The sequence below is a fragment of the Periplaneta americana genome, chromosome 9 (assembly GCF_040183065.1).
Source record: "Periplaneta americana isolate PAMFEO1 chromosome 9, P.americana_PAMFEO1_priV1, whole genome shotgun sequence".
Taxonomy (NCBI): domain Eukaryota; kingdom Metazoa; phylum Arthropoda; class Insecta; order Blattodea; family Blattidae; genus Periplaneta; species Periplaneta americana.
The window spans coordinates 12,195,621-12,212,453 of NC_091125.1; the positions used below are offsets into that span (position 1 = coordinate 12,195,621).

A 16,833-nucleotide genomic window follows, 5' to 3' on the forward strand; every position below is an offset into this window, starting at 1 on the left:
AATACAACTGCACAACAGTATTTCAAATTTTTCTTGGAAACATTATGATTTCAAAATAAACAGCCAACTTCTTTTCACACCTAGGAAGATATTGTAAGCATAGAGTATTGCTTAAATACTAATTGGCATACTTCAATGAAATTAAAAAAGGAAACATTTCAATACTTCAATAAAGCATAGACAAGCCATTAAAAGCCATCCTTTAAAGAGAAATCGGTCCATTGTAAATGTAGTGTACTTGACTATCTACCCAGAATTGAAGATCATAGAAAATAGGCAAGAATGACATAAAACATAAAGTCAATTTTAGAATCATCTGTGTTTTTGTATATAAATTTTTTCAGCAAATGTAATCAAACAATACAAATCTCTCTTCACCATTAAGCTAACATCACTGCTTCCTATCTTCAAAGTGTACTGATCAGTTTACACTTTTCTATTTTATATTGGTGATATTGTTAAGCTGTGATATTTGATAGCTTTTCCAAGTGTAGACTCGACTTACCACACACAGGATTAAATGGAATTTGATATTGACATCCTTTGGTGATATTATTAAGCCGTAGTTCATGTGAGTTATGGTAAATTAATCCCCTTTTGTACTTCTAGAATTTCTTTTCAATTGTGTTACAATAGATAGGTAGGCATCTTTTGGTGCCATTATTAAGCCATGATATTTGATAGTTCTCCCATTTGTAGAGTTGACTTACTGCAGAAAGGATTACAGTAGAATCCCTCTTATCTGGCACCTAAGGAACCAGGCTAGTTCTGGATACGAGATTTTTCCGGATAATTGAATAATACTGGTATGTACAAAAAAAAAGTTCGTTTTCATGGTCCCAAATGTCGAAACTGCAGTCATGTGAAGCTTATTTCTCTGTCACTTGCTCATAACTGAATAAACATAAAAACTGTATTTTCCTTGTTAAAACACATCACACAACACAAATAATACACTAATTTTAGGTTCGAATATTCACAGAAAACGAAAGTTCGTGCGAACATCCTACTGTGTCACCACTGATGGCCCGAACATAATTAAATAAACATAAAAACTGTGTGAATTTTCTTTATTAAAACACATCGCACAACACAAATAATACATAGTTTTAGGTTCTGAAAATGAAAGTTTGTGGCAGCTTCCTAATGTGGCAAAACTGATGGCTCAGACTGTGGTAATGTGGCAGATTTAAACTTTTTTTTTTTTTTTTGGCCCAGCCAAAAGTGGCGTTGTTTTGGTATTGCCGGTTATTTGGGTGATGGTTACAAGGGATTTTATTGTATATGGAATTTGACATTGACATTCTTTCAGATGTTGTAATCAAACGATTTTTTGTACGGAAGCAACTTTGTGTGAAATATATGCCCAACAGTTGTCTAATAGTTGTATAGCTACAGTGGAGGTTTTAGAAACAGTACTCTTTCCCCTTTCCTCATTGTTCAGTAGTAAGTATTTATATGACCACTGTTGTGCTCATGTGTCCCCCTTCAAAGATGTATATCATTTTACCATCTGCAATGTATAATGTAGAAGTGAATTTCCATCAAGGATGACGATGATGATAACAGTGGCATTTAATAGAGAATTGTAAGTGGAAGTGTCCTGTAAAAACCAGACTCAACACTGTATTTGTCCATCACATATTTCACTTGGACTTACTGAGATTTTAGCCTAGGTCTCTCTCATGGGAAGCTGATGCTCTAATTATTCAAGTAATGAAAGCCTATTAAAAATGTTATATGTAATGAACATAAGGTTTCTCACAATATCTGTTATTTCTCATACTTGTTTTTCCCATAGTCATAATTTAATCAGGTCGTAGTAATGTCATGACTCACTTTTTATTGTTTAATATTAATTGTCCGCCAAATTGTAGATACAAATTTTATATACAATTATGTATAGAAAGGAATTATTGCATTAGTTTGTAAAAATTCCATGTTGTCTTTTCTCGCTAACAATGTATATTATATGTTTATTTAATGTTTTATTAATCTTGATTTATTTTTATTCAGCAGGGACAGGGGTTTGCAGAAACATTAGTAGGCCCCGAGAACTATTGGCCTAATGAAAATGGAACCATTTTTGGAGGCTTTCTTCGAAACAGAAGGCACAATGCTGTAGATCCAGAAGGTGGGAAATAAACTTGCTTTTCTGTTCAGGATATATTTAGTAGAAGTATGCTAAAAGTGTTTGTTGTTAACAAATGCCTGGAGTTTGGATTACACGCCTCATGTCTTATTTTGTAGTCCAGGGAGGGGTTGAGGATATGCGGGAAATGTACTTTTCTTTCTACAATAAAATTACAGAAATGGAAAGTCTGTATACAAACAATTTGTCAGGTTCACGTGAGTGATGCATCAAATTGAAAGCACTTCAGGGAAATATTTGTTTATAGATTGATTTGCGGATTTATATCTTAAGAAAGGTAATTACTTCGGCTATGATAAACAAATTACCTTTCTTAAGATATAAATCCGACTATTTAGTAATAGGAGGAGATATCAATGTAAGAATAGGAAATAAAACAGTAAGAGGGGTAGTTGGCACAAATGGAGAAGATACTATTAATGAAAATGGCAAGATGCTTATTAATTTCGCAGTTTATAATCGATTGAAAATAACTAATTCGTTTTTTATACATAAAAGTATTCACAAATTTACTTGGGCTGAAAGAGGCAGCAAATGTATTATTGATTACATATTAGTTAACAGGAAATTAGCAGCACAGGTTACAGATACTAGAGTATATAGAAGTTATGACATCAGCGCAGATCATTATGTGATTATATCAGATATAAAACTAAATAAAAGATGGTGTAATTATTCATCTAATAAGAGAAATCTGATATATAAACAATGTTATAAGATAAGTCTGCTACAAGATGACAGCATAAGGAAATTATACTGTCAACATCTTGACAAGTATTTAGATCACCGAGTCTTAAGTCTTGACGTAGATATGGAATGGCAGGATTTGAAGGTCTTCTTAAATGAAACAGCATTTGAAGTATTGGGGAAAAGACCCAAAGTAAGAAAGAAGCGAGGATTAAAGGTATGGAATGATAATATAGCTGATGTTATTAAGCTGAAAAGGGAAGCATACTTAAAGTATTTGAATTCTAAAGATGCTGCTGACAAAATTGAATTTAACAAAAGAAGAGCCATAGCTAAACGCGAAGTTAAGAAGCTAAAACAAGATACTGTAGTTGGGACAAATTTATTAGTAATATAGAGAATGACATACATGGTGCTCAAACAAATGCTTATAAAATAATGAAGTTTTTAAATAAAGAGGAGAAAGATACAGCACAAATAAATAATATATCAGAAGATACTTGGTTAGAATATTATAAAGAATTATGGTACAATGAGGCAGAACAAAGAAATATACAACAAGAAGAGAATATAGAATATGTAGATCCCATAACATGGACTGAATTCATAGAAATATTAGATGTTAGTAAGAACCGTAAAACCCCTGGTGAAGACGGTATAAATTTAGAACTGTTGAAGTATTCATCAGAAAGATTAAAATTAAGATTATTAAATCTCTATAATATATGCTGGTATAGAAAGAAAATTCCAGCGGAATGGAAGAAATCATGAATAGTCCCGATTTTTCAGAAAGGCTTAAGACAGGATTGTAACAATTATAGCCTCCTTAACAGTGCATATAAAATATATGCAAAGATTATAACGAGACGGCTTAATATGATATCCGAAGTACTTACTCAAGAAGACCAACACAGTTTTAGAAGAGGTTGCTCATGTGCTCTGTATTTATAGTACGCCAGATTATTGAAAAACGACGAGAACACAATTTAGAAACACATATATTATTCGTAGATTACGTCAAAGCATTTGATAAAGTATTCAGAACTAAGTTATGGAATATAATGAGAAATAAAGGATATCCTGGACATCTCATTAGTCAGTAGTGTCATTCAGAGCTTTTATGATGGCACTTTTATTAGTATTGACAAAGGCAATGTGGTAAGCATAAAATCAGTTATCATAAATCAAGGAGTAAGGCAGGGCTGCCCATTGTCCCCTTCTATTTTTAATATATATATTGACGCTGCCGTTGGCGGATGGAAAGAAAAATTAAATGAGAATTTTAGATTGACAAATTTAAAATTAGATACAATACTATTTGCAGATAACCAGGTTATATTCGCCGGAACAGAAGATCAGCTGCAAAGAGCTTCCTTACAACTATATAATACTATGGCTACTTATAATCTACTTATTTCAAATACTAAGACAAAAGTAATGGCCTTTATAGGTAAGCAACCAATCAGATCGAAAATAATAATCAATAATGCAGCAATAGAGCAAGTTTCTCATTTTAACTATTTAGGTTGTGAAGTGTCATACAATAAAGATAATGATATAATACAAAAACTATGTAAATTTCAATACATGTGTGGCACTATAAGTAGAACATTGAAGAATAAGACAAGAGTTGATACACAGCTAAAATTTTATAAGACTATGGCTGTTCCAATGTTGATGTATGGATTTGAGAACTGGGCTCTAAATAGATCTGATGTTAGAAAAGTTGAAACAAGTGAAATGAAATTTCTAAGAAGAGTAGCAGGCCTTACCTTACATGACCAAGTGAGCAACAATGAAATAAGACAAACATGAGGAATATATGACTTAAAAGAGAAAATATATACAAGTAAAATTAATTGGTATAATCATATACAAAGAATGGACCATAATTCTGTAACAAAACAGGTTTTAAATTATAATCCAAAAGGTTATCGTGACTTAGGACGTCTGGTAACCAGATAGAGAGATTCGAGTCGGAACAGGCCATGAGACAGCCTACCATGAAGAAAATGATGATGATGATGATGATGATGATGATGATGAAGAAGAAGAAAGGTAATTTTGATTTAAAATATTCATGTGAGCATTGATTCGAGTTTAGTAACATTTGTTGTGCTGGGATAGTTTGTGTTTTAAGAAAATAAGCACAAATAATAATAATAATAATAATAATAATAATAATAATAATAATAATAATAATAAAAATAAAAATAATAATAATAATAATAAAAGGTAAAGGTATCCCCGTAACATGCCATGAAGGCACTTGGGGGGCATGGAGGTAGAGCCCCATGCTTTCCATGACCTCGGCACTAGAATGAGGTGGTGTGGTCGGCACCACGCTCTGACCGCCTTTTACCCCTGGGAAAGACCCGGTACTCAATTTTATAGGAGGCTGAGTGAACCTCGGGGCCATTCTGAAAGTTTGGCAACAAGAAAAAATCCTGTCACCACCTGGGATCGAACCCCGGACCTTTCAGTCCGTAGCCAGCTGCTCTACCAACTGAGCTACTCGGCCGCCAATAATAATAATAATAATAATAATAATAATAATAATAATAATAATGGTGGTGGTGATGGTGGAGAACAGCAGAAAATTTTGACATGATGTATGATGAAAATATCCTTGATTAAAACATAAATGTTCAATTATTTAAGTTATACAATATCATAGCTAGAAGAGAAAGACATACCGTAAAGTGGGGCAACTTTGAACGCCGAGGTGACTTTGAACAGTAATTTAGCGCCTTTCTAAATTAAATGCTGTACCCTAGGTGAAAAAAAACTGTTTAAGTTGTCAATAAACTAGTTCAGTTTTTCGCAATAGGGTACAGCATTTAATTTAGAAAGGTGCTAAATTACTGTTCAAAGTCACCTCGGTGTTCAAAGTCGCCCCACTTTACGGTATCACTAAAGATTTTAAAGTTTATTAAAATTACTGCTGTAATAAATCAAATATTCAAACCATCACAATTTCAACGACATACCAGTCTTAATATCTTCAAAATTTTAGCTCGTCTGATCTTACTTTATGGTAGTGAAGCATGAACACTTAGAAAAATAGATGGATGATTGATATGTGCTGATATGTGTTTCATGAGATGGACAGCAGGATATACACTTCTAGACCATTGAAGAAATGAAGACATACTCCAGGAGCTGGAATTGAACCAATTTTGCAATACATCCATAGTTATAGAACTCAGAACTCAATGGAAATATCATGTGGCTAGAATGAGCAACCTTAGGTTTCCCAAATTAATCTTCTCATTACACCAAGAGGTCGTTGACTTCCTCAAAGGCCTAAAAGGAGATGGCTATAGCGCTTTCAGAATAAGAAGGCATATGGCCTACGCCAATTGAGTATTAGCAACAGTACGACGTTGTCACACAGTGCACGGTCCACGAGATATGGAAGACAGAGACAACAGATAAGGACAGAAACTATCAGTCACTCCTGGCTGCAGCGAGCGGCGGGTCAAGACCTGTTCCTTCTTTATGTGTAATGTTTAAATATAATTACTCTTACTGAAGTAATTTTCATCCCAATCTTTAGTACTTCTTCACTTCACAGATCAGTAGATTTTGGAGTCACTAACTTTCGAAATAAAGTGACATATGTAGAAATTTACTATGCTAATGTCAGACAAAGAATGTCTTAATTTTAAAAAAAGAATGCTGCATATTGTATTGCACTATCTGACATGTGGAAATACTCTCCTGAAAAAATTGAGGGCGACAAAAGTTATCCAAATGTTCAGACTTCCTTGTACAAAAATGTTGAATTTATTATTGTTTATTTCTCCAGAGGAAAGATGAAATAAAGTTTGTTTGTAGGGGTAGCCTACGAATCTAGCAATAATAAAATGTAAACATATCTGTAGATACGTAATTTAGTATTGATATTGAAGTTGAGAAGTATTCTATTTTTCTTCTTCTGAATGAAGCCTATATAATTTAATTTAATTCTCAAGCTTATACCTACCTAGGTGTCCAGGGTTCTATATTCTTGTTACGAATCTGGTTATAATGTAACGTAAGCATAATATGTGATCATACATAATTCAGTATTCATACTGAAACTGTAGATTATTTTATTTTTCTCTGTTAAACTAAGTCTATCTAATTTTATTTTATTCTATAACTTTTACGTATCTAAAGGCCCAGGATTCTATAGTCTGGCTAAGAATCCGGCTATAAGAATATCTGTAGGCCTAATTCAGTACTCATACTGAAATTGAAGATTACTTTCTTTTACTTTGTTAAATCAAGCCTATCTAATTTCATTTAAACCTCAAGCTTATACCCACCTAGAGGTCCAGGGTTCTATGTTCTATCACTCTGGCCTGGGCAGTATAAGCCTACGAGTGAAAGTAGTTCTATATAAGTGAATATGAAAACCCTAAACCAATAATATAGTTAATATATTGAAGATAAATTTGTATATTAGAAAAAGGTATATAATGTAACATTATTATATACAACGCAAGGTTTTTAAAATAGAAACTGAGTTTTGGAATTATAAAATCTCCTCGTTTCTAGCATTCTTGTATTTATTTATATTTTTTAGTAGGTTATTTTACGACGCTTTATCAACATCTTAGGTTATTTAGCATCTGAATGAGATGAAGGTAATAATGCTGGTGAAATGAGTCCGGGGTTGAGCACTGAAAGTTACTCATCATTTGCTCATATTGGATTGAGGGAAAACCCCGGAAAAAGCTCAACCAGGTAACTTGCCCCAACTGGAAATCGAACCTGCCTGGTTTTGCGACCAGACGTGCTAACCGTTACTCCACAGGTGTGGACCGCCTGTGTTTATTTTAAAAGTGAAATGTAATTAAATTGCTTCATCTTATAAAGTTTTCAATGCTTTTAAGCAAGAATGTTGTTAATACTCTTCGTATGGTTCATCGAAAAAGAGGCAGGAATGTTTATGTTTACTAATATAGTCTATTTAAAATATCGTACAATGAAGTAATACACGATTCTAAAAATCGTCAAATAATTAACACGTTTTGCGTTATTTTCCAGGAGAGGTAAATACAGGTACAGTATACCACCTATTTGCCCTGTCTGAGAATACGAGATAACGTATGTACTTCTAAATCACATACCTCTGCAGTCAGATTCTTTGTTTCTAAAAAACTGACACGCACTGTATCATAAGCTAATTCTTCAGAAAAATTATAATACAGAAAATACAATACTGTGATTGTAGGACTATCCTTTTGTATATAACAGATGAAATACCAAAGCCACTTACAATTTCTTCAAGAGACATTGTTACAGTAAGTTACACATCACACAAGAGAAAACAGTCCACCTCTGAATTTGAAAATAAACAGAATCTATCTTCGTTTACAGAAAGGGACTTTAGAGCAAAATATGTTGTATGCTCTAGGTTGGATATCTCTGTTTAGTCTTAAAGCGATAACATGCAAGCCAGTTGACATACAATTGCCATTCTTGTACAGTTGGATTCAGAATTCGGAGCTCTATCGAATGGCACAGCTTAAAATTCATTCCTAGCCATAAATATTGTGCATGCAAGAAAGAAACTAATACGCGATGCTTCAGCGAGACTTCGCGATGATTTAACTAGGCAACACCACTTCACTGTTACTGGCTAGTCGAGCTAGATCAGCCTGAACTAGCTCCGCCTTATATGCCTTCTTATTCTGAAAGTACTTTAGAGACAGTAATAGGCCTGACTTAGCTTCGAAAGGTAGAGGAACTTCTGACAATGTGAAATACTGTTTTGTTTCTGCAAAATAAAATTAAATGCCTTGAAGGAAACTGTATCTTTCTGTGCTAATTCATAATTTAAAAAAAATTATGTAACTTGCTATTTGTAGAACTTCTTAAATTGAAATACATTTATTTTATTTCAGAGATTTTTAGATATACTTATTTGGGAGTAATAATGAATAGTACAAGTAATAAGGAGTATTTTTGCCTTTTTTCTTAAAGGAATTAGCTATTTATTTATATTTTATTAATCAGAACTGAGCAAATCATTTCACACAAAGAAACTAAAGCCTGCTTGCTAAAATCACACACATAAACAAGATTTTTTCAACATGAGCGCAGGCACTAAGGTCTCACATCTCACATTGCATGCACTAAGCCTATTTCTCTCTACTGGGGTCCTGGGAATATTTCTGTGAACAGAAGAATTAATAATCTGCATTGTCTTCACTGTGTGGTTGGTGTGTCTCCGTGTGTATAAAATACAAACCCAGTTTGAAAATTTTTTATTGGTTATCCATGTTTTAAGTGTGTATCTTGGGCAGAAATTATTGTAATCGGAGAAAAATATCATTGATGCTGGACTATCACAATTGCACATTACAGAATTTGACTGTTTTCTAATGTTGATACAGTGAAATGCCAGTATAATGAATGTGAGAGGGTACTGTAATTATTTTCGTTATAGTGAAATTTCGCTAAACCGAAAATTGATTAAATTTGACTATAAATTCTTTTCCATATATGAAATAACAGATACTTCACCTGGGTTAGGTCATACTGTATATTCATATTATATTGCAACTTCAGTAAGAATCGGTACTATAATGATAATTATGCATATTCGACAACTGAATAATTATTCTTGCATATTTTACAATATTTGTCATTCATCATGGCCTTGTTAGGACCAAAAATTAAGTTATACAGAGGAAAAAGTATGTTGAATAGAGTTATATAGGTTAGGTGTTGTTACATTTGCAGCCATCTTGTCAAATCAAGTTCTCGAAATATTACGATCTACGAGATTGGGTTCTGAATCGATCACTCGAAATATTACCTTTGAGATTAATATAGTAATACCACAGTCTAGTATATACAGTCACGAAACTTGAATTGTGAGGGTGCTAGGAACAATAGGCTGTGCCAGTATTATTTCGCATTGTCTGTAATGAGGCGATCTTAGCGATCCTAGTCATTAGCAACTATCTATGGATGCATATTTACTATGTATCGAGCTTCGTGACTGTATATACTAGATTGTGATAATACCACAGTCTAGTGTATACAGTCACGAAGCTTGGGATGATTTTTTGCATTTCTCGCGATAATTGCTAGCTGCTTGGAGTGCTGTGAGTACTGGGAACAATAGACTGTGCCACTGTCATCATGATTTAATAAAGGCTGTAAAGCAGACCATGTGGCTCACTTAACCCGATCACGAAGGGTGGCGTTTCAACCATACAGTATAAATTAGTTGAAATGCATAAACAGTAACATATGTTTCTCTAAAATGTAGTGTAATTGCATTAATAAAATTTAAAACAATGATTATGAGACACTTCAGACATAATTCACTTGCGAGTTAAGGTGTAATATTTTTGGTGTGAAATTTACGTTGTTCGTATGTGTAATACCTGCCTTTATTTCTATTTAATATTGCGAAATTCTTGTACACATATTTAGGCATGATTCAATAATTTTCAGTTGCACCGCACGGATAGTTAGATATGTTGAAATTATAGATTATGTTTACTGTACCAGTTGCCCCTTTCTGTCTAATTTTAGTGGTGTCCAATGCCCTGCCATTCATATGGAAATTATAGGTTATGTTTACTATATTTAACTTATATTCCTATATTCGCAATTATACATTATAATTAAGAATAATGTTATGTATGATACCCCTCACATTCAATTTGCCTGTATTTTAATACTACAATTGTTTAATATTATTGTATTTATCTACTACCTAAGAGACGAAGTAACACAATCATACGTACACTAATTTCCTAGGAATGGTATGGTAAGTTTTCTGTCTACTTAAGGAAGGTAGATTTGCTAAATTAAAATCACAATATAAATTCTTTTTTATTAAACCTCAAAATAGCTTCCATTCTAAACTTAAAATGTTGATGCGAACAGATTATGACTAACATTCTCTTCACATTAGAATAACACAGTTATGTAATTATTTTTGCAACATATCATGCAACAAGAAGTAAACGGAACTTATAGACACATTACACTAAATATAACTTAACAATGATACGCAATAAAGTTATAATATAATATTTCACTGAGCTCCATACAGTGAAATAGAAAACCCGAACATACATTACGGCCTGGTCTAGTTCAAAAAGGCATTGACTGTGCCGTATTTTGCATTGTTGTGAAAAGTTGTGTAAACTGTGAAATGTTTATCGGTTGTAATAACTGTAAATGGCTAAAATGCAATAATTTGAATAATAATATGGGACAAGGAGATGTTTTAATTGTAAGAAAATTGTAAATTGTAAGAAAAAGAGGTCAGAGTTATCCTTCTTACAAAAGATCCAGGAAGGTGAGTTTATAAAATATGATATATACTTTATGAAAATAATATACAATAAACCTTTTTCAAAAGAACACAATATCGAAACATTTTATTGTCTGCTAGGGAAAGGGTTTGTGATGAGCGATAGTAGCGATCCTGGTGGTTAACAACTATCTATGGATGCATATTTATTAAGTATTGAGCTTCGTGACTGTATATACTAGACCAGCATTTCTCAAACTATGGTCCGCAGACCACCTTTGGTCCTCGAGGTCTGCCCTTATGGTCCTTCAAAAAAGACAGAAGAAAAAATAAAATTCAAACGAATTCCGTATCACACTATAGTTTAAAATCTCAGAGTTTGGAAATGACACATGGCAATCGAATTTCACTTTTTCTCCCAGTACTGCATTTTATGAAATTTATTACCCTACCCGTCTATCAACTTCCCATTCTACTCTCAGCAGCAAAAGAGGGATTTAAACACTATATACGTGGTGTTTCTCGACATCTTTTCCCTGCACATCTGGCGCTGCGCCTGTAACCCAGCCAGGGACAACCCGAATTCATAACAGAGGACCAGAGTACCAAACCTTAATTCTATTTTAAAATATAAGTATATTGGCATTAAAATATGCTACGAAAGTGATAAATTTGCTTTCGAAGGGAACAAGAGTAAGGTGGTCCGCAGAACTGTTCTGACTTTAAAAAGTGGTCTCCACTTCAGAAAAGTTTGAGAAACACTGTACTAGACTGTGGTAATATGTATTATTTGACAGTTTGACTTCTTTTTTGTTTGAGGTCCAGTGGCATCAGATTCAATACTTTTCTCAATTTTTACTCTGTCTTTGAGAAATGTTGAAGTGTCGATGCACTTATGCCATATTTCCTTGCGACTTCACTTTTCTTTTCTCCTCTATCTACTTTTCCAATGTTTTTTCTCTTCTCATCTAGCTAAAATTGCTTTTTTATCTTTTATTCTGCCATAATTGCTTCTTCAATTCTTCCCTCAACAACATTTAGGAACAGACTGTCTTCGAACGTCCGATTTTATTAGGTTTGTTCGTACAGCAAGTTTGTGATGGTTTGAGAACTGTTTGTAAACTGTTCCAACCTCACCTATTGCGCATGATTGGTTTGAAAACTAATTTCAAACCATCCGTGATTTCAGCTGTAAGAACGCATTTTCAAACTGGTTGGATCCACTGCCATCTAGATAAGTGTTTGAACTTATGACAGCAGAATCAATTAATTAAAATATTGCGATACTTCAGATTGTTGAAAGAGATCCTCTGCTACATGGCGGGTTACATGAAAATAATAAATTTGTTGTTATTGTACCTAGGGATAATATGTTGAAAATAAGTTTCATTTTTGGGCCTGTCTCTTTCCTCAAATAATTCCAGCAAGCCTAACACATCCCCACTGGATCTTTATTCCATATTGTTATCACTAGATGCGTTTGAATGAGACATCTAAATTAATGTATCTTATTTGAAATCAGAAACATGAATGGTGAATTTGATATCTCTTGTAAACATTTTTGCATATAATGAAGACATAAATGAAATGAGTAACATATTATGTCTCCAGATTCCTTATGCTTCAGGAAATGAATAATTATAAGCAGAATTGTTTCTGATCATGGGATAGCATAATAAGCAGGCACGTCTTATAGAGGTTTTACTGTATCGGTTTTCGTAAATAGGAATGATTACAGTATGCAAATGCCTATTTTATGTAAATTTCTGAAAATAAATTGTACATGTCTATTTACATCATACAGTTATTTTATAAATGAAGTCAAATGTTTTATTTCTGAGATTATTGAGAATGCCCTTTGTGTATAACCCAGAAAATGAGAGTTCATCATCATGTTTGGATGCATATTAAATAATTTCGTATAGGTTCAAGAAAACAAAGTATATAAGGGATACTATAATTCACAATATGATAAAAGAACTGAATTATTCTGGAACAAATCAAATGTATAAACAGAAAGTATGTCACCTTCGTGACACTTTTTTTTTTACCAGGTGACTTACAATTTCAGTGCTACTTGCAGTAGAACCCACTGGAAGTACCTGTATATAGCTTTTGTATTTAATTTACTGTACTTTATCGTGTTTCTAATTTTTGTTACTGCAGTAGATTTGTGGTTTCAAATTTAATGTTATAATTGATCGAAAATAATTCATTTTCTGGCCTATTTCAGAAAACAATGTACAGCCATCAGAAGAACAAGTGCAGACTTTAATGGAAATGGGATTTGAGCGTGCACGAGTTTTGAGTGCCTTGCGCAGTGCAAACAATGACATTCACAGCGCAACAAATATCTTGCTTCATGAATCCTGAAGGTAGACATAGAAAAGTGACTTAAAAAGTGTCATGCATTTATAAACAAGAAACACAACGACACGGTTAAAACTATAAGTTTTATTTTTACTGTCCTAATGGTTGTACAGGATTGATAGCGGTATGATGTTTGTGTGGTTGCAATAAATGTTAAAACATTTTTAGCACGAGGTGAACTGGCGCTGCTGAGTGAACATGCTGTTATGCTACTAAACCGTGCTGTACCACAAGAACTGAATGTTGCTGGTCGTGTTACACCCAGGTTCACTCATCTTATTGTCTTGACTGTGCACCTCATTTGAACATCTGTAAGACTACTTAGTATTATTCCCTGCTATCTTGCATTTTTTTCTGTAAAATAATACTTGAATTCAAAATTATCAGAGATTAGGGGGAGAAAGGTCATTTGTACATAATCTGTAAATGTTTACTTCAGGATATTCACTCTACTTTACGAGCATTGGTGTTAATTTAAGATATTGAGTAGTTGACAGAATAAATGCACACTTCACAACTTGTAGCTATCCTGTAGTTGTTCTGTATACCCCTTATCTATGTTCAAATGGTGGTTCAGTGCAGTAGTAAGTTGGGTTCAACACACCAGTATTTAGTATCGGCTATTCTCTTCCACATTCTCCATATTTTAAAAGAAGATTGACATTAGATCGATTCGAATTTTAAATTTTTGTGTCCTGGAAGGTTTGAATTTTTATTAGTCTAAATGAGACTCAATTGTAATAATGAATCAAATGGACCACATATGTGCACACATGTGATAAAAATGTGCACTACAGACTAATACTGTTATCTCGAGTACATTACGAAACCAATATATATGTCGGTGCCACCCACAAATTGGGATTGGTTTTTTCTCTCTGGTTTACTGAGTGTTCTCTTGTACCAGTTACAGCTGCACAACTGTTATGACTGTAGCCGACAGACTGCAATAAACTCCTTTTTGGTAACACATTATGTATCTACTTGGTATTGGAGATGTCTAAATATTTATGTTTGTAAATAACTGATTATTACTGGACCAAATTATCTGCCATATCACTGCAAGTGAAGTGTACCAAATTGAGCGGGCATATCCACATATGTGCTTCATTAGTACTGCCGGACAGACTAGCAGTGGTACTGATTAACCAGTAAACTCTGTACATATGTTTATTTATTGAAGAGAATATTTGAAGTTAGTGATTTTATACATATATATCTCGTGTAGAAATTTCATTATTCAAAATCTAAAAGAAAATTAAGTAATACCCATATATTATAGAATCTCTCTCTGCATGATGACACAAACTGGTTACATTAGAATGATTGTCAGTTTTGATTACGTGAATGGTACAGTATTTTGTCTAAACAAAGCATAGTGTTGTTAATTTTCAGTTGTATTGTTGATATTCTAATGTTTTTAACTTGTCACATATGTTTGGAAACTTATTAAAGTACAGTGTGTGATTTTGCATATGCAATTTCGTTGTTTTTTTTTTTTTTTCTTGTACAACAGCTCTTAAATTCTTGCAGATAGACTGCATCAATTTAAAATACACTGAAATGCATACTTTCTTCTTCATATGTCCAATATAATCACCAATCGAAACTACTACTTCATCTCATCTTGCACAGAGTTTAGGTATATTGTACTCTTCCGATCCACAGATTACACTGGTCAACAAATTTTTTAACAAGTTGCATGTATTGGAAATAAAACCAATCAGTTGCAGTGTAATTTTACCTTCTAAATTCGAAAATAACGAAAATGCTTAGATGGTTTTTGTTTTCAAGATATTTTGAACTTTATAATATATTACAAATGATTTTCTCATTCGACATCAAATAACAAGTAAATGTTTTTTTCGTACCTCCGAGGTTAAGGTAGCTGATTCTTATGGAAATTGATGTGCTGATTCCGAAAATGTCATTGAATTTTTTTATCAGGCCTAGTTCAAAAGATGTTCAAGAAAAGATATTCAATAAAAACCAAAATTCTATAAATTTTAAATATTATGTTACATTAAGTGCATACTTTACAGACGTGGTTTTTTAGCCTTTCTTCTGTATTTTGATTCTGGGGCATCCCTTATTACTGACCAGCAATAATGAGCAATCATTGTATAGTGCTCCATTTACCCTGACATCTTCTTTCTAGAGTAGTAATATCTTGGTGAAAACATTCCCCATGTTCATCACTTACTTTTCCGAGATTGTCAGGGAAGAAGTCTAAGTGGGAGTGGAGGAAATGCATTTTAAGAGACATGTTGCACCCTATTCTATTGTATGCCATTAGCATATTGTCCACTAATTCCCTGTAATTTGTTGCTTTGTTGTTTCCAAGAAAATTATATAGAACTAACTGGAATGATTCCAAAGCGATTTTCTCCTTGCCTGTTAGAAGTTCATGAAAATGTTCATCAAACATTAACTTTCTAATTTGTGGACCTATGAAGATTCCCTCTTTGATTTTAGAATCACTGAGTCGTGGCAATATATGAAAGAGGTACCTAAAAGCTTCTCCATCTCTACTCATACCGTTTACATAGTTTTTCATAAGTCCAGATAATATGCAATGCTGTTAATATTATTTTGGTAAAATATCTCTCTTTGGCATATTATAGTCACGACACTGTTATTCCCGGCGTGACTTCTCCTCTTTGCTTACGTCTTAGGAAGCCAAGGCTCTATAAAGTCTAGGTAGGTAGTATCGTTCGCCATTTTTGTTCTTTCGTTGCCGAGCTACCAGATGAGGGATCTGTTTGCCACACCGTTAAACATTATCATGGTCTAGCTCTTATGATAACAAATCAAATGCACTGTAATTCAGCAAATAATTGAGCGGCAAATAACATCGTGTGCTTTATGCCAACAAAAGAGCCAAAATGGCGGGCGATTATATTATTAAGTATTTATCCAGCTTTAGGAAATGCTTAACATCTTCATCAGCGAAACACAACACGCACACATTTAAATGTAGCCGACCTACAACGTGATTGGCTGCCGGAAATTAGAGTGATGGGACTATAATATCCAAATTTTGTAATTGTGTGATAACTGATTTATAAATGTATACACTGTGTATTTATATATTTCTTACTGTGTTATTACACTATGTGTTTATCGACATACATATAAATATAAATAATGTATAAAATGTAAATAAATATCATCTCGTGAAATTCGAGCAAAAACGCTATGTAAAATCGAAATGAGAACTAATCTACTAAAATGAAGGTCATTTTCACTAGTAAGAAATTACTAATTTCATCTCCGATACATTTTGGCTGTTGACCAGTGTTGTTGAGGGATCGGAGTTACTGAATTCTCTCATTGTTCCACTTAATTTTGT

The 16,833-nt window shown here is 33.3% G+C and overlaps 1 protein-coding gene across 2 annotated transcripts in view; it reads left to right on the plus strand.

Moving 5' to 3' along the window:
- The window catches only part of LOC138705782 (ubiquitin-associated domain-containing protein 2-like), a 76,461-nt gene extending 61,499 nt beyond the window's left edge, over positions 1-14,962 (plus strand). For both annotated transcript variants that reach the window (XM_069834418.1, XM_069834419.1), the window contains 2 exons: positions 2,017-2,134; positions 13,345-14,962. In XM_069834418.1, the coding sequence (XP_069690519.1) occupies positions 2,017-2,134; positions 13,345-13,484 (258 nt within the window). In that variant the 3' untranslated portion in view covers positions 13,485-14,962. The remainder of the gene's footprint in view (positions 1-2,016; positions 2,135-13,344) is intronic.
- The last annotated feature ends 1,871 nt before the right edge of the window (positions 14,963-16,833 follow it).